We start from the raw sequence: 18861 nt of genomic DNA on the forward strand, positions 1-18861 counted from the left end.
GAATCAGTTTACATTTCCCCAATACTTAAAAAATACATTTGACGCAGCGGGCAGGGAGGAGCTCACAGAAGGCAGTAGAGGAAGGAGCCTCCTGAGAGGAAGGCATTCGGGGAGATGAGACGGGGACGTCTGGGCTCTCCTCCCCCTCTGCCACCTTCGACAAGATCTCACACCTCTCGGAGCGTTGGTTTCCCCACTTCTGAAACGTGGGGATAATTCCTCCTCACAAAGTTGCTGGATGCATCTCCTGAAAGAGTGTATATATAGCCTTAGAGTATAACATAACCCTTACAACGCGTGCGCGCACACACACACACACACACACACACACACAGGGAAGGGTTATGTAAACTGTAAAGTAATTATAACCTGAGTTTTTTTTTTTTCCCTGTTGGATAAGCTTTTTTACAAAAAAGAGTGGAAAAAATTGAGAATTCTCTCAAAGTCATTAACTGGTTCTTTCAAGTAGATATCAATATTAACAATAATGATAGTAATAATGGCCGATGTTGACTGAGCGCCTCCTGTATACCAGGACACGCAGGACAAGCGTTTACATGTGCTGGGACCGCTTACCTTGCCCCGACGCCCGACGGGGGATTGTTGTGCTGTCCCACGTGGGAAGCCGTCCTGCTGTTGGCTGATGGAATTGTGTCACTTGGGATCTGGAGTCTTAGGGCCGAGATGACCTGATAAGCCGTGGACCCTCCCGGGTGATAAGAGGAGCCAGTAGTTCAGGGTCTGAACCATCTATGATTAAACAGAGGATCGGGCTCCCATCCCTCCTTCTCGGTGAGGTTTGCGATGTGCGGGCTGGCAGGACAGGGGACTTGAGAATGACGCTTGTTTTGTCATTTGCAGACTCCGGGGGCATCCTCACCACCTGCTTCTCTGTGCTGTGACAAACCATCCAGGTGAGTGGCCATCACCGAAACTCCTTCGTGTGCCTCTGGCCTTGGGTCAGATCTCACGGAGGAAGCCTGGGCACAGTGTTATTTTATTCTGTAGTGAGCTTAATGTCGTTTTCATTTTTAAAGATAAATGCTCAAAGGTGATAAATATCATGTTTATGTCTCTTTCTGGATGTAATCTCCCAGCATTAGAAACGCTGGTTGTGGAAACATTCAATAAATAATTGTGTAGCTGTGATTGGATTGTGAAACGTAACATTGGGGATGAGCTCTTTAATTTTTAACACCAGTGTCAAAAAATGTGATTTGATTTTTTAAAGTAAACAAAACTCTTTTACATGCATGTCTGATGCATAAGGTAGAGAAGAAAAATCTCGGTGATTGTTTGAATTCGAATAAACCAATTAAAAAAATACATTTATGATAATGGGTATTTAAAAATATTGTTTCTTTCAGGCGTGATCATGGCATCGTAGATATTTCTAAAAATATCTTTGTCTTTTAGACATAAATGCAAAAATATTTATAAGTGAAATGACATATAATATCTGGGATTTCTTCAATGCCATCAAAGTGATGGAGGAGGTAGCAGGGAGTGTGGATGGAAAAAGGTTGGCTCTGTGTCAGTTTTGAAGTTGGATGACTGGGTGCCTGGAAGTTTGTTAAAACCATTTGGTGTATTTTTAAAATTTTTTCAGAATTAGGCAAGAAACCCATGTAACAAGAGTAGTAAACGAACAACAAGTACAAACCCCTAAAGCTGGTGGTGGGGAATTTGATGGACGAAAATCGCTCTCCCGTGACTGTCCTGCACCCTTCTGTAGTTTCACTGTGGGCTGTCACTGTCTTGGAGTTGACCCCGGCACCCCTCCGCTGGTTGTTTTACCTTCCGTCCCTGACACCACCCGCAGTCCTAGGGCCCTCTCCTGGGAGGGGCTCTGGGGCCCGTGGTCCCCAGAGCCCTGTCGTAGTGATGAGTGAAGCAGAGCCTGGATGCTGTGTGCAGGAAGCATTAGCCCGGGCTCACCGGGCTCCGGGCTCTCCCCACACCAGCAGCCCTCCCCTCTGCTGGCTTCATTGCTTGGCGTTTTTACCCTCCTCCAGGCCCCATCCTCCCATACCTGATGCCTGCCCTTGTCTGCACGCCCCGGGTTAACCCACGCGCGGTCTCAGCAGAGCCTGCGCACAGCCCTTCTCAGAGACGCTAGCGCTTGCCTCCCAGCTGCTGAGATTCCCTCCCAGCTCATCCCCCCTGCAGGGTAGGCCAGCCTCCTGCCTGGGCCCGCGGGCCCTCCGCACCTGCCGCAGGATGCTACATATCGACGTGACGAGTCACTTGCTGGTGTCTCCCAGTCTTGGCCTCTGCTCTGCCATGAGCTTCTCCCCTGCTGCCTACTCCTGCCGTGATACCCAGAGCAAGGAAGGCTCCTCCCTCCAAGGTCCAGGCTCTCTGAGCCGCGCCCGCCCACTGAGGCCCTCCCTCTGCAGGTTCTCCATCAGGCCTGCTGCTCTGCCATGAGCCTCTCTTCCTCTGTGTATTCCCTGCTCGTAGCTTATAGTGCCCCAGTCGTGACCGTTAAGGAAGTTGAGATGTGTGCCCTCCTGGGATGGGGCACAGTAAATTCCCAGATGCCTGTAATCAGGTCCAGGTGCGAACAGTGAGCGAAGGTCCCTCGACTTCTGCTGTCCTGGCACTCGGCCCCTCCCCTGACAGCCTGCCGTGTGTCTCCCAGGCCTGCAGGGCTGAGCCCCGCCATGGAGGACGGCCGCGAGCTGGACCTCACCTACATCACCGAGCGCATCATTGCCGTGTCCTTCCCCGCGGGCTGCTCCGAGGAGTCGTACCTGCACAGCCTGCAGGAGGTGACGCGCATGCTGCGGTCCAAGCATGGGGACAACTACCTGGTGAGCGGGGACACAGAGCGTGAGGACGGTTGAGGGGACACCAAGGGTGGGGACGTTGGGGGACACTGAGTTGGCTGAAACTTGGCGAAGGCGCCCACATGCGTGGACTGAGGAGCTTGTGGGCAGGAAGGCGTCTCGATCCCTGCGTAGCTCAGCGCCCTTGGGGGCCTGGTGGATGGGGAGAGGTGCCGGGGAGGGGGACGCACCGCACAGAGGCCGCACTGGCTGCCGCGCACGGCCCGCGGTGGTCTGGGGCGTCTGGGCTCCGCACTTGCGCCCCGAGGGCCGCCGGCTTCTGCCCCGGCTGCTGGGCTTGGCGTCCGCATCTCCAAAGCCCCGTTCCTTCCCTCCTGCTGAAGGGAATCGGGGGACGGAGGGTGGGCATCCAGGAGCCGGCGTCTGTCCCGGCCCCACTTCAAACACACGTGAGGCTGTCGGATGGAGCCCCCAGTTGAGGAAGACCGCGGAAGAGCAGAGTCTTCCTGGACGGCCTCCTTTGCCCCTTGCTCTTGCGTGTTCCCTCCGTGCCAGTGCCGGTCCTGCAGCAGGGCCCTGCGGCTCCGTCTTCCGCTCTTTGAGTTAAATGACAGCTTCTCGCACCTCTCCAGACCCGCCTGTAAGACCTCTTTAAACGACAGGGTAGTTATTGCCATCCTTATCGGCCTCCTGGAAGGGCTGGGCGGGTGGCCCTGGAAGCAGAGCAGGGGGAGGTGACCTCCGGGTGGCTTCCAGCAGCCCCTGCGTGGCCCAGTGGCCTTTCCCCCTGACGCCCGCCCGTCCTCAGCATGGCCTGGTGACAGGCAGGGAAGGCGGGGTCCAGCCCCTGAGATCACCCCAGCCCGTCCTCGCTCCCAGAGCCGCCTGCCCTGCAGGAATGGTGTCCTCGTCCTGACACCTGGCCCAGGATGGGGGGTCCCCTCCACGCCTCGTCCTTCCTGCCCCGCGCGCTGTTCACTGAGCCCGCGAAGGCCTGGGGCCTGAGCCCCGGGAGCTGGGGCAGTTCTTCCCTCCACGCTGGCCAGAGGCCCCCTTGCACAATGGCGAGGCTGCCGGGTGCTCACCTTGTTTGGGGACAGGGACCTTTTTGAACAATCTGAAGAAAGACACACCTGTGTGTCTTCCATGGCTTCTGAGTTCAGAACCCGGGGTGAGTGCATCTCCTCCCCCGTGCACGTCTGAATTGTGTGCCCTGACAGGTGCTTGTGGGGACAGAACTCCTCCCTGCCCACAGCTGTCTTGTCAGGCCACAGGCATCGGCCCTCTGAAGAAGGAAGGTTCTAACGGGGCCCACGGTCCACAGGTGTAGGAGACAGCTTGTTCTGGGGTAGAGGGACCACGGGCCCTCACCCCAGGAGCACCCCTCCTCTCAGCTCTCCGCAGTGTCCATCTCCGGAGAGAGAAGGCTGGGGAGCCCCTTCTGCTCCAATGTTGTCCTCATTTGTTCCTTTCCTCGAGGTGTGGTCAGGTTTCGCAGGCAGCTGTGCTTCTCCGTGAGCGCGAGGGTCTTTGGGCTGCCTCGGAGTGTCAGGGCCTGGGCTCCCCGAGGACCAGGTGCCCTCCTTCCCACACGTCCGTCCTCTGACGAAGCCCATGCTTTCTGGGGGCCAAGTCCAGTTCCGTAGGATCTGTGTGCTGTCATTCTTTATTTTGTTTGCTTTTCATTCTGTGACAATTACATATCTGTACATTTCAATCTTTTATAATCCTCTACATCTAGAAAGCGAGTAGCGTGTGAGAATGCAACTGTATCCTCTTTGATCTCGGAGGACCGTGTTTAGTCTAATAGCTTCTTATTTCCCCTTTGTAGGTGTTAAACCTTTCGGAAAAGAGATATGACCTTACAAAGCTTAACCCAAAGGTATGCATCTTAGCCCTTTATATTCTGAGTTTTGTTAAAGGTCCACGATGCTTATCCTGCTTGTGCAAAAAGGGTTTGTGGCAAGTCTTTGTGGAATATGACTTAGTGAGGGGTATTAGGAACTGTTCATATCTGTGGCTTATTTTTTTTTATTAACACTTTTTAGTTTGAAATAGTTATAACTTCACAGGAAAATGCAAAAAGAATACAGGGAGATCCCACATACCCCCGGCCCAGTCTTCCCCAGTGGTACTGTCTTGCATAACTTATAGTAAAATATTAATGCCAGGAAGTTGATATTGGTACCATCCACAGATTGCATGCAACTTCCGCTGGGTTTACGAGCAACAGCTGTGTGTGTGTGTGTGTGTGTGTGTGTGTGTGTGTGTGTGTGTGTGTGGTTCTGTACCATCTCAAATATGTAGATTTCTGTCACCACCACTGCGATCAAATCCAGAACATTTTCACCTCAAAGATCTTCCTGCCACCTCCCTACATCCATGCACTCCCTCTCCGTCCGTTACTCTTTTTAACAGCAAAGATTTAGGGGGAAATTTTTAAGATTGCATAAGCATAAGTTATGGTATATATGGTATATGTACGCATACCGTATTCCATATGTTGGAACATTTTGCAGCCATTAGGATAAAAAAAATAGTAACATGGGGAATTGCCTGTTTTAATGCTCGTTAACAAGGGCAGAGTATAGAATTTATGTATTTGCTAACTGTACATAGAAAAAGAGTGTAAGGGTTTCACCAGAACAGGCTTTTGCTCTGAGTGGTGGAAGGGGTGTAGGCCTTTCCCTGCTTCCAGCGGTTTTCTGAATTTTTCCATCATTTTACACAATTTCTATTGCTTTTATAATAAGACAGAGCTCTGCCTTCCCCTCCCCTCTTAAAAAAGTAAACGGAAAGCAAAAATAACAGCACTGCGTGGCCCTCAGCTTTAGAGCTGGGAACGTGCCAGGTGGCTCAGAGATGCCGTGTTTTGCCCACAGACCTGCCAGGTTCCTTATCTCGTGATGATGACTTTCTTTGTTCCTGAATTGTAACCGAGGTTTGGAGGCCTTCCTCCCTCCCTCCTGGGCACATTCCTCTCCTCTGGGGAGTGTCACGTGTGATAGGCATCTCCCTCTGAGGAGTTATCTGCCCTTTGTGTGGAGGAATGGCTCTCAGCGTTTTCCCAAACTGCGATTTTAGTCTGAAGGGAGGAATTTTGGCAGCCCCTGCGGAGAACTCCTGTTTCAGATCTTGCCAGACCTGGGCCTCTTTCCCCATGAGCCACGCACCATTAGCGGCTCCCGAAAGCCCTTTCTAGAATTGTCATTCCAGCTGCAGAAAAGCAGATAAGACCCGGGAGTAGATGTCTCCTGGGGAAAACATAATCCTTCATATTTTTCTTTCCAGTAAAGGAGCCATAATTCCCACTAAGTTTTAGAAAAGGAGCATGCAGCCTTGTTCTTTACTCTAAAATGAAATATTTTGGTAAATAAAAAAAAACGTCATGAGATGGCTTCGTAGGGCTTCTGGAGATGGACACCAGGAACCCTCCTCTCTCTCCCCGCAGATTCTGGACGTGGGCTGGCCAGAGCTGCACGCGCCGCCCCTGGATAAGGTGTGTACCATCTGCAAGGCGCAGGAGGCCTGGCTGAACAGCGACCCCCAGCACGTGGTCGTCATTCACTGCAGGGTGAGCGCCCGCTCGGGGGCCCAGGGGGCCCACCTTTTCGCTCTAACTTCCAGCTTCTTTAGGGGTTTGTGGTTAGGTTTTCATACTTATTCTAAGGGTCGGGGCGGCGGGGGGGGAAGAGTCATCCAGTCTCCCAGAGTGTGGCTTCAGAATGTATAGGATGGAGGTCCCTGAATGCATAGCTGCACATGGTGAAGCTAAGGTTAGAGACCCCGGGAGGGAATCCTTTCATTTTCATGCATTTTTGTTTTGCATGGGAAGCGCTTTTGAAAAAGTGAAGGGGGCTCTTAAGGTGCACGGCATTGGGCTCTGTGCCGCCTGAGGTATGCCAGTCGACTGGCTTGGCATTGTGGGCACGATGCCGCTGCAGCTGGCTTGTGGTCCTTTCCAAGCAGGTCAGCCCGAAGGGGACGTGACATGTCTACCCTTGCAGGGTGCCCGGGGCTGGCTGTGAGCGCAGCAGCGCATCGTCCTGGCTGCGCTGACCTGCTTTGCACCCCTCCCTCCTCCTACCGCCCTCCCATCTTCTGGAACCTACCTCTCCTCTTACTTCTCCAGTTTCCCAACTGCCTTGGATTGTCCGTAGCCTTTTCCTGCACTACCCTGGATTCCTCAGATCTGATCCGTTTTCCCAGACACCTGGAGCTCATGCAGCCTGTGGGAGGAATGCTTTGAGAAGCGGGGGCGGGGAGTGCAGTGGCTGGGTCTCCTTCCCAGAAGAAGGGGGCTGCTCCCTGCCCTGTATATTTTACACCAAATTCTTATGACCATCAGGACGTCTCGAAAAAATAGACATTTCCACCTTAAAGTGTTTCTTCCTTCAGACTTTTCACACTCAAAAGCTGCACAAAAACCCTTTGCGTTAGGGAGCTTAGTGTAAGAGAACCTTCCCTTCGAAGGATCAGACTTGCTGTGTGAGTTTCCTGCAAGGGCACTGAGATCTGCCTGTAGAATGAGGAGGGTAGACAGGGCCGACCATGTTCAGAGCTCCCACACTTGGGGCATTTGAGGGTCACTCGGCCCGGAGGAAAAGCCGCTGGGTACACACAGTGCGTTTGCTGCTCTCTGCTTTTGTTCCTTATTCTGACATCTAACTTGATTACATTCTCCCTCAGACAGCCAGGGAGTCCCGTTAGTACTAAATTAAGTTAACCAGAGCTTTTATTCAAGGATTGTGTTATACTGAGGAGCTTCTCTCCACATTTATGTTTTGGTGAAAACTTAAAGAAAGAGACTTTAAAAAAAAAAAAAATTCTTGTCAATTAAAAAACGTCTGTATTTTTCACTGGGCTTGGCTTGGTGATTTTGACACAGTGAGGATAATACTGAGGGGCCATTGTTGCCTAAGATCCCTTCACAGGCCTGTGAGGCAGTGGGCCCTAACCCACCCGGAGCAGCCGCAGTGCCTGACCCTGGGGAGGAATGCCCGCCCGGTGCACCCAGACCTGCTGCCGTCTGTGTCTCCAGAGGATTCTGGTCCCTGGACCTTGAGACGCACCCCCTTCACCATGCATTCCATTTCAGCTCACTTTTTTAATGGAACAAATTATAATATTATTTACAACATCCGGGCCACAAGTGATGAACTTAGCTCATCAGAGTTCTCTAAAACGTGTCCCTCCTCTAAACTACGCTTGCCTCTTGGGAAATGTCTTGTTGGTGGGATTAAACTGGAACATGTTCAAACTTTTGGGGAACAGTTTGCTCATCTCTTGCCCTAATTCTGGTGACCTATGAACCCTTTCCAAGATGAGCTAGAAAACATGCCATGAGAGAGAAGCCCTCTGGTGATTTGAACTTACAGATGTTGACATTAAGGGAAGTTCATCATAGTTGCTGCGGGGGGTGAGATTGCTGACTTTCCCCAAAACCTGCCAGCCCTGCAGAATGTGCTCTTACTGCCAGGAGTGCCAGGAATACCGTCTTGGCCTGGGGAGGGCAGACTAAGGCCAGACTGTGAGACCCCTGTCTCCCTGCAGGATACAAAGGGTGGTGTTTGTTCCCAAGTCCCCCCTCACACTAGTTTGGAGTAGATAATGCCTGCGGTTCTTCCGGACAGTTTCACCCACCTCCACACGGGTTAGTCTTGAGTTGTTGGCAGAGGATACTCGCTGGGACTTGTGTAGTCAGCGATTCTGATTTTTGTTAAGAGCAGACAAAAGCTGTTCTGGTCCTAAAGAACGTTGTTTGCGCTCGAAGACTTCCTGTGCGCACGTAACGAAAAGCACTGGAGATGGGGGCAGTGAAGCCGCCCCGCGTGCCTGACTTGCAGGTGAATTTATACAAGAAACGTACCAGTAGCTGCGCAGTGACAACTGCAGGTGCCAGGGTTCAGCAGTGAAGGACTGAGTGTGTGTCTGCACTGAGTTTCTGTAAGGCACGCCCTTGATGAGACAGAGAGGAGATCGCTCCTGGGTGACGGTCACATGCCAGATTTGGACCTGAATTTCCTCCATCGTTCCCTTTCAAGAATAGACGTACGATCTGCACGTTGTTGTCACAGCCATGGTGGCTCATGGGACTCTAGATCAGGGGTTGCTGCCTCTTCTTGAAAGACCCAGACAGGACTTTCAAGGCTTTGGGGCACCACAGTCTACCTCCTTCCACCTGCCGCTGCCATGTGGAAATAGCTCCTGAACGAACAGGCGTGCTGGGTCCCAATCAAACCTTATTTATGAACACTGACATTTGGACTTCGTATGATTTTCATGTGTCATTGGAATATTATTCTTTTGATTTTTCTTCAACTGTTTAAACATGTTAAGGTGGCTCTTAACTCGTAGGGACACAAGTGGTGGGCAGAAGTGGGCTGGTGGGCTGTGGTTCGCTGGCCGCCGTTCTGGGTCATGGCAGTGTGTTTCAGAAGGTGGCAGTCCACGGTTCTGGTCGAGGTGGCCTGGTCGAGGTGGTGGTCGAGGTCACGGAGCTGCGGTGCTCCCAGGCACCTTCTCCTGTTGGCAATGTTGGTCCGAGGCCCTGCCGGGCTGCCTTGTCCGGGCTGTGCATGTCTGTGGTTACGGATCGAGTGATGCGTTTTCCGTGACGCTGCCTCGGATGGGGGTCCCCGTGTGTGACAGGGCAGGGCTGGGTAGGTGGGGACAGTGATGCTGGCAGCACCCTGGGATCTGCTGTCCTGCTACTCTGGACGTCTCAGGGCTCTGTGTGCAGCCCTCAAAGCCCTCTCAGCCTGTGCGTGGGGCGTTCGGGTCTCTCTCACCTGGGTGATTAAGTCACGCTAATGGCTTCTGCCCAACACGGTTTTTTCCAGCCTCACTGGGAAATGAGGAACTGACTGGCCGCCTCTGTGCAGACCTGCCCTCGGGGGTGTCCTCGGATGTCCTGGATAGCATCTGCTCCCGCCATCAGCACCCCATATTTGTGTTCTCTGCTGAGTTGGGTGCTGCCGTCCCCCAGAACAGGGACCAGAGGGGGGTAACGCTGGCGTCCCCTCCGAGGCAGGCTCTTTGCCATCCTGTGCATGAACGAGTGCTTTCCTGTTCTAATGACCTCTCTTGTCTCCTGCAGGGCGGAAAGGGACGCATCGGCGTGGTCATATCATCTTACATGCACTTCACCAATGTCTCGGCCAGGTAAGAGGGGAGCGTCCTCACCGCCGTGGGCATCGGGACGCTCTGAGGCTGGGTGGGCGGGGGGCGGTCAGCCTGGGAGCTGACCTGGAGTCCGAGGCTTGTGTCCCTGGTGCCTAGAAGCTCAGCTGCAGCTAAGGGTTTGCACTTGTGAGAAAGACACTGTCGTAGGTGTGCAGTGATTCACACTGAAGACTTCATGGAGGCGTCAAAGATAAAGTGAGTGCACTGTCATTCTCTGACAAGAACGATAGGGACAAACATTACCGTGAGTAAAGAAGAGCAGTGCTGTCTCACTGGATGCCTCAAATTCTGTACATGGCCGTGGCCACGGCCGCCATGGTTTGCATGCATGGCTGCCATGTTTGTATGCAGTGGGCCTCTGGGAAGCACTTTGCACGTTTCCTTTTCGTTGCTCAATCCTCCCAGGTAATCTAGGAGCGAGCAGTCATTGCTCCCACTTCACAGATGAGGAAACGGAGGCTTGGTGGACTTAGGCAGCTTGCTCATGATCTCATGGCCCGTGAGCGGGAAGCCTGGTCTGGCCCGGTTCTCAGGAGGTGTGCCGTGGGCGTGTGGGTGCCGCCAGCAGGAGGCCGGTCCCGTCCACTGGGGACGACAGGCACCACGAGGCCAGCGAGTGAGGCAGCGGCCGCGTGCCAGCCCTCCTGGCGCTGGCCGTGCTGGTGGACCCAGATGCCCTTTCCGAGCACACGTCTCCGCTCACACTGAGACCCAGTTCAGAAATATCATTCTTTATGGGTTTTGCATCTGCGTTGGCTCTCTCTGTTCAATGGCCACTTTGTGAAGCATGAACCGCTCCATTCTGAGGAAATATAAGCCTATTCACATTAGCCGATAAACCCTTTCCTTTCTAGCGTTAAGGAGTGAAATTTGACTTTCCAAATGTTTTCTCTGGAAACAAACTGGGGAGCCCATGGCTTGCCAGGCAGGAAACCCAACCCCAGAGCAAAAATGAGATCCTTTCTTGGTGATAATAAGTACTTGTGTGCGTGCCAGACAAATTGAGATTCCTGGTCACGTCACATCCCTCTGCTGAGCCAAAGACATTTGGTCAGAGAGCAGACTTCACCTGCTCACAACAGCGCAGCTCTGTGTGGAACCAGAGTTCCATGCGCCATGGGCAGTCCTGGCATCTTTGGAAAGCACAGAGGCTAAGCTTTAGTCACTTACAGCTTATCAATGACACTGTCTCTAAACGCACCACTTTTTCTGAATAATCGAAGTGTGTCTCAGCTTCACGTGTCAGGCAACTCACGTGAAAGGCTCTAAGCCTCAGGGTCCTCACCTGGGAAGCGGGGATGATGGCTATGCCTCACAGGGTTTTGTGACAATTCAGTGTGTCGTTTCGCGTAAGACAGTTGGAATAGCATCGGTGCTGGTATTAGCTGCTGTTAACGCTGCTGGTACTAGTAGGACTAACAGTATGAATAGATGAATAGAATATTATGTATTTTAGCATTTACCAATTCTGCCGATCCAGGTCGTTTGCAGGTTTTCTTTAGAATTTCAGTTGCCTCTGTCTAATGACCTTGTACGCTCAAGCATGCCGTGATAACAAATTCTCCTCGATACATCTTCGATCATTTCTACTATTTTCCCCTTAGATACTGTTCTCAGAAGTAATCGTAGCGAGCAGACGTTTTTAAGGCCTTTGTCACAAACTGTGTCCAGATCAAAACAGACACTTCAAGTCACAAAGTAAAGTAGGAAGAACATTCTGGTACCAGCACCAGAAAGATAAGAGTTCATAAAGATGGAGTTGTTGCTAATATTATGAATGCTGATAACAATATTAATGCTGAACGTAAACCTTGACCAAAATGCGTTATCAGCATTTAATAAAACGAGTGAATTCCAGAAAAAGGAATACTTTTCAATGTATAGGTGAGGGACTTCCCTGGCGGTCCAGTGGTTAAGACTTCGCCATCCAGTGCAGGGGGGTGTGGGTTTGATCCCCGGTCGGGGAGCTAAGATCCCACGTGCCTCACAGCCAAAGAACCAAAACATAAAACAGAAGCAATATTGTAACAGATTCAATAAAGACTTTAAAAAAATGGTCCACATCAAAAAAAAATACAAATAAAAAAATAAAATGTATAGGTGAATATGTAACTATACTTTTTACTCTGAAAAACTTACGTGCTCTGTATGTTAAATATTCAGTTCTTAAGTGACCCTTGCTTTTGTGCACCCCTGCCAGCCCAGCCCCTTATTTAGACAACGTTATTATTTTAGATGGTTATTAAGATAGGACAGTGGCCTGTGCCCACAGGTGAGAAAAGGCAGGCAGGTGACTCCCCCACCTGCCGGACATGCTGCACAGAAAGTGCCACATCCTAGGATCGGGTGCTGCTGTTGCAGGGGGGACTCCAGACCTTGCAAGCCTGGCTTCCACTTGGCCCTGAACGTCTTCCTGGGGGAGATGAGGCCCTAGAAGAGAGGCTAAAGTGGATTTTCCCTGGGGAGGGGGTGTAGCAAAATGGAGCTCTTAGTGAGTGCCAGCCACTCAGAACAGCCTCGGGGCCTGTCTCATGTCACTCCCCACAACCCGGCCTCCTGCGGTGGCCATGGAGTTAAAGCGTGTGCTCACTCTCTCTCTCTCTCTCTCTCTCTCTCTCTCTCTCTCTCTCCCTCTGCTTCCCCAGTGCTGACCAAGCCCTCGACAGATTTGCAATGAAGAAATTTTATGATGATAAACTTTCAGCTTTAATGCAGCCGTCCCAGAAACGGTATGTATCTGTCCCAGAGCCAGAGTGGAAAAGTGAATGAGATTTTATGTTTAAAAGCGTGTGTGTGGGGCTGGGATGAACTGGGAGATTGGGACTGACATACATACATTACCATGCGTAAACCAGATAGCTAGTGGGAACCTGCTGTATAGTGCAGGGAGCTCACTGGGTGCTCTGTGGTGACCCGGATGGGTGGGATCGGGGGGCAGGTCCAAGAGGGAGAGGATATATGTATACATGTAGCCGATTCACTTCCTTGTACAGTGAAACCAATGCAACAGAAACCAACACAACATTGTAAAGCAATTGTGCTCCAATTGAAAAAAAAAAAAAATGTAGGGACAGAAGACGCACCTCCCCGGACCAGCCAAGATGAGGAGGGAAGGGATTCTCGGTGTCCAGTGGTGAAGTGTGAGCCACCCTGCGTGTGGGTGCCGGGTCCCTTGGCTGGCTCCGGCGTGGACGCAGGGCTCCCTCCCCACACGCGTAGCCATCGGGTCTTCCAAGCTCTCTGCTGGTGTTGGTGCCATTTCTGTATTGGGACTGGCTGGTGTCTCCTGGACGAGGGTCTGTGAACTGTGTCTGAATGGCGGCTGCTCTGGGCTTTGCAGGTCACGTGGTCTCTGTCACGGCCACTCTAACAGGATCTGTGGGCAGTAGGAAGCAGGTGAAAGCGGTTTATGTCCAGTAAAGCTGTCGACACACGCAAGTTTGTTGATGGCCAGCTTCAGAGGCCCAGGAGTCTTCTCTCTCCTCGGCGCCCCCTGGCCCACCTGCCCTTCTCTCCTGCTCGGCGTGGCCCCTGGCAGATGCTGCAGAGGGACCCTGGGGAGCAGACTTCCTCTTGCCGCCTGCTCCCAGGCGAATCCACGCTGTCAGCAGGCCCAGGTGGAGAAGAACCAGAGGAGGGTCAGGTGTGTGGCCTGAGAAGAGCCAGCAGCCACTTGCCTTCCAGACCCACTTCCTCTGCAGATGGGAACCGAGAACACTGCGTTTTTTTTTGTTTTTTTTCTTTTGCTGTACGTGGGCCTCTCACTGTCGTGGCCTCTCCTGTTGCAGAGCACAGGCTCCGGACGCGCAGGCTTAGCGGCCATGGCTCACGGGCTCAGCCGCTCCGCGGCATGTGGGATCTTCCTGGACCGGGGCGCGAACCCGTGTCCCCTGCATCGGCAGGCGGACTCTCACCCACTGCGCCACCAGAGAAGCCCTGCATTTTTATTTTAAAGCAAGTGGCAGGGCATTTGCACAAGCATTGTCCGGGCAATTGCCAAGATGGTTTTCCTGTGCCTCGCATCTTTCCCCCCACTGCCAGAGGGCTGGACCCGCGGTCTTGGGTGGACTGAAGGTTCCAGGAGGTAGGGTCACAGGTATATTTTGGTCAAGAGCTGAGTCTCAGTATTTCCACTTGGGAAAAAAGGATTTCAGGGACCACCAGAGGCACCTCCTGCTTTGTCCCGGGTGTTTCCCATGGCTGGGTCTGTTTGTGTTCAGACCAGAATGTCTGGTGGATGTAGGACCCACGGGTCAGAGCTTGGCCGTGCCCTGGCCATCCCACAGGGCATGTGAGCTGCCTGGGAAAAACCAGCATTTTATTAGTATTACAGTTAAACGGACCCTTGATCTATTTCGAACCATTAAGTGTCATTTCTTGGTTGAGCAGTTTCCACAATGGTTACATTCATGTGAGCCCCTCCGTGAGACGTGAGGGTAAACGGGCTAACGCACCCCAAAACTCAGCATGCACTGGGGAAGGATGTTTGCCTCATTTTCTTCTTACTACCTACTGCAGCTTTTTTTTTTTTTTTTTTTTGCGGTACGTGGGCCTCTCGCTGTCGTGGCCTCTCCCCTTGCGGAGCACAGGCTCCGGACGCGCAGGCTTAGCGGCCATGGCTCACGGGCCCACACGCTCCGCGGCATGTGGGATCCTCCTGGACCGGGGCACGAACCCGTGTCCCCTGCATCGGCAGGCGGACTCTCAACCACTGCGCCACCAGGGAAGCCCCATGCTTCAGACTTTTTAATACCATTGAAGGAGTGTGGAAAAAGGGAAACATCTCACTTTAACGTGCCCATGCTTCTCCTGCATCATTGAACGACAGAAGCTGTAGTATTTACATTTTATGAGGGTGGCATGGGTTAATTTTTGCATTCTGAGGCTAATCTCCCCGCACCCACAGATTAGGGGAATGCCAGCCCGCCCAGCACCTGCATCGGAAGACGCTTGCCACCCCGTAATGAAGCGGGTGAACGATTGAGTGAATGTATAAGTACCTCTGGAGGAATATTTCAGACCCGGAGGATGTGTGATGACCGCATTTGTGGGGACAGGCACAGTGGTGATGGGACCCATCGCCGTGGTCCCAAATGCCCACAGGGGGAGGGAGCGTTGCAGGGTATTTTAGGACTGAACTCAAGAAACCATTTTAAAATCCATCTTGTGGTGAGAGCTTGGGTTTGTGGTCCAAGAAGTTTAGAGCCTCAGCAGTAAGCCTACTCCGCCCTTCACTTAATTAATACTGGGTTTAAGAGCTCGAGAGGCAGGAAGTCCATTTGACAGGCGGCAAATTCTCTGTCACTCTGTGCCTCACTCCTAAAAGCCACCGAGCCATTGGCCTGCAGCAGCCTGGCCAGCAATGGCCCATTGGAGGTTGCTCGCTTCCAGCAGAATTCCTCGGGCAACAGCGCTTCTCTCTCCCTGCACCTGCCGCCTTGAGCAAACCCCAGGAGCAACTTGTGGAGGCCCCCGGGTAACCTCCTGCAGGGCTGCTGAGCCTGCTGTGTCAGAGAGGCTCCCGTTAACTTGGAGTCCCTTTCACTTCGATAAGTAATTAAAGAAAATCCTCCTCCAGCATTAGTTATCATCAGCATCATGGAAGTGAGGAGTTAAATAATGAAATTCTGACCTCCTTTCCTTCTCCGCTTTTCCTTTCCTTCCACGAAGGGGTTGGGACAAGCGGGTCCCATCCCTTTGAGTTTAGTGGGGAAAATGACAGGTAACCGGCTTTTTCTTGGGGACAGCAAACCTCTCCTGAGGGTGTGCGGAAGAAGGGAGCCCAGGGAGGTCCTGGGCGGGGGTCATTCCTGTGTCCCATGAGGTAGAGGGAAGGGAGGCCAAAAGTCTGGGCATGCAGACACCAGGATTGGATTCCTGGGTGTTTCTAATTGCTGGAAAGTTCCCCAACATTACAGCATTATTTGGGTTTTGATATTTCTGTAGTTTTTGACATGATGCCTTGAGTGTCTGAAAGAACCTTGAACTTGAAGCAAGAAGGCTGCTGAGAGAAGCAGATGTGCAGATCCTTCCTCCGAGGATGTGTCTTTGAGGGAGTGCGGCCGCTGAGGCCAGCAGGCTCCCTGTGCCTCGTCCACTCCGCATGTCCTCTTGCCCCGGCTTGCAGGGCGGGCTTGAGGAGCGGGGCCATCCCTCAGGGGGTCGCCTGGAAGAGGTCTGAGGTGTGTTATCCTTCCAGCCCGGCCGGGGTGGGGAAGTGCCGGGGAACGTTAGGTAACCAGCGAGCCTGAGTCTGGCGTACAGGCCAGAGCTGATGGGGCCCTGCCCACGTCTCCCCGCCATCCGTGCTTCCCCTGCAGCTGTAGCCACTCTGAGTGTATGGAGGTGACACCGGGAAGCCTTAGGGAGAGATGGGCCGACACAGTGGCTCCTTCTGCTTACAAAAGTATCATTTCATACTTGTTTTCAGGGATATTTAAGCTTATGTCAAGTACAACTCACATATGTAGGAAGATTTAGGGAAACTCCACATGTAAGTTTCTGCTTTGGAAAGAGGTTATAAATAATGCAACGAACAACTGCAAATTTCCAGCTGCTTTGGAACTTGAAGGAAGCGTGTGCTCTTCTGTTAGTGCCCTGCCAGCTGCAAGCTTGGTTTCTTAATCGTACTTGCTAGTTGCGACGAAGTGGGGAAAACCTCATCCCCAGGGAGCTATTTCCCTCGAAAGAAAGAAGAGCACAGCTGGGAGACAGGTGAGCTGTCTGACGTGAGTGGCTGTGAGAGCTGCGCTGACCAGGGAGGACTTTCTGTTTCGGGTAAGACACTGGGATGGGCTTTGAGAGGCCATCTGACACCCTGTCCGTTCATTCGTACACACCTTTCCTTCAGTGCTGTGGGTGAATATCACATAGACAAGAGTTGACATTCATCCTTGCCACACTTTTCTGGAGGAACTAATTGTGGAATCCTGGCCTTTGCTCTTCTTCCCTCTTATTTTCAGCCGTGGCCTGAATTGTTTTTCTTTGGGAGTGATGGCGGCTCTCCAGGTAGTTTCCTGCCACACGGGCCCTGTTTACCTGTCCTCTCTCTCCCAGGGTGCAGGTGGTGGCTAGCTCCACTGCTGACTGCAGCAGCAATTACGGCGTATATTAGCAATGAACTTTGTTGTTTTTATCGGGCGTTTTGTATGTGATGTCTTTGGGACTTAAGAACAGCATTCTCTTTTCCGGGTCACGCTCGGGTGGCCTGCAGCAGAGCTTCTGAGCCTGCTGGTCAGAGGGACCGATGAGGGTGTGAAAGGGTTCTGGGAATAGCAGGATGAGGCCATGCCAATGAAAAATTCTTGAAAAATGTGTTTTCCCATACAGAGGTTTTCTTTACTCCTCCCCCATCACACACACTCATCGGTGGTGCATAGAGAGGAGATAGGCTTAATTTATGGCATTGAGTGTCCCCTCACCCGCTGCCATGAGCCCCCAGGGGGCCAGGAGTGCCCCTTGGGCTGAGGCCACAGTCACCGGGGGAGCCTGGGCCGACGGCTGCTCAGCTGTGCGATCTGGAGTTTCGGATTTGCCGGTAGTTGCCTGCAGGCCCTGGAGGAAAGCCCCGGAGATAAGCAAGGGGCCTGTGCTGTCCCCGGTGGCCATGCTGACGTGCCTGGGTGCTTGGTGGTGGGCTGGGGTCACAGGTGAGGCACCCCCAGGCTTACGTCCGGCTCATTTATGTCCACCGTCAGCCACAGAACTGTACTCATCACAGCTGGAAGGAAGGGACAAGGGTGCTGTCTCCACTCTGTCCATACGCTTTACAAAAGTTAGTACATATAGGACCCTTGTCACCTGTCCCTCTCTTAAGAGGTGGATGGCGGGGTGATGGGGTTGGCATGAGGTTTTCTTTAAAGGCTGTTCTGATCTCAGTCATGCCGCTAACAAGCCTTATGGTAAACTTCTGCAGGATCACAAAATCCAGAACTTGGACTCAGAAATCGTGCTTGTATTGCATCCTATGAACAAGCACCCAAAATGACTTCAGCTCCACAAAGTTAGGCAGTATAATTGCTGGAAAGTAGCGCTTCATTAATAGAAAGTGCCGTGAAATATAAAACGATTTTGTATTTTTTCCTTATCAAGGAAGCATGTGAAGGAAGAAGTAAGTTGCATTTTATAATAACATTTGACGTCTTTGATTTACCTAAAATGGGAATCGATATAAAGCAGCCTTCTCTAAAGGGCAGATGAGAAGGGCTTTTTTGCACTGGTTCCATGATGGACTGGTCAGGAGGGCAGGCGTCCGTGTCTGGGTCCCAGGCAGAGGACTGGGCACTCCCTCCCTTCGGTCCCTAACCCCATGTGAGGGCTGGCCCTCGTCTTCTGGCTCCTTCTTCGGGAGCTTGCAGGGAATCAACATTCTTCTGTGGTCATGCCGACACGCCACCTAAAAGAAGCACCTTCTCATATCCCCTCTGGCTGCTGGGCAACGGCGCCGGCCAGGCTGTGTCAGGGCAAGGGGAGGACCCTCCACGGCTGCATCAAAATGTAAAACGGAAACTGACCCTCACCCTCCTCTGTGATGCCTGGTCCGTGTGCTCGTGGGTCCCTTGGATGTCCAGAGAGTGAAGGGCCACCTGAGGTCAGTGTAGAAGGAGCGAACGGCCAGGCGCCCACAGAGTGAACACAGCCGCCGGGCCACAGACAAGGCCGAGGAAGCGGGTTGTCTGGTGACCCGTGCTGGAGGCGGGGAGACTGCTGTCCAGAGCAGGTGGCGACTCATGGCCCCAGCTCAGCGTCTGTGATCCCTTTTCCTGTGCTCATGACCCGGCAGTGGGGGTGGTGATGGCCGGAGAACCCAGAAATCTGCAGTGCGTGGCACTTAGGTGATAAAACGTAGCTGGACAGGTCACCTGAATATTCTCGTGTCTGCACG

General features: G+C 52.5%; 1 protein-coding gene across 4 annotated transcripts in view; it reads left to right on the forward strand.

Annotated features, from left to right (window-relative positions):
* TNS3 (tensin 3) overlaps positions 1-18861 on the forward strand; it is a 228205-nt gene that overhangs the window by 99233 nt on the left and 110111 nt on the right. For all 4 annotated transcript variants that reach the window (XM_067745699.1, XM_067745698.1, XM_067745696.1 and 1 more), the window contains 6 exons: positions 862-914; positions 2645-2816; positions 4624-4674; positions 6244-6366; positions 9892-9956; positions 12623-12706. In XM_067745699.1, coding sequence (XP_067601800.1) covers positions 2667-2816; positions 4624-4674; positions 6244-6366; positions 9892-9956; positions 12623-12706 — 473 coding nt within the window. In that variant the 5' untranslated portion in view covers positions 862-914; positions 2645-2666. The remainder of the gene's footprint in view (positions 1-861; positions 915-2644; positions 2817-4623; positions 4675-6243; positions 6367-9891; positions 9957-12622; positions 12707-18861) is intronic.

Source organism: Pseudorca crassidens, chromosome 8 (assembly GCF_039906515.1).
Source record: "Pseudorca crassidens isolate mPseCra1 chromosome 8, mPseCra1.hap1, whole genome shotgun sequence".
In the NCBI taxonomy this organism is placed as follows: Eukaryota; Metazoa; Chordata; class Mammalia; order Artiodactyla; family Delphinidae; genus Pseudorca; species Pseudorca crassidens.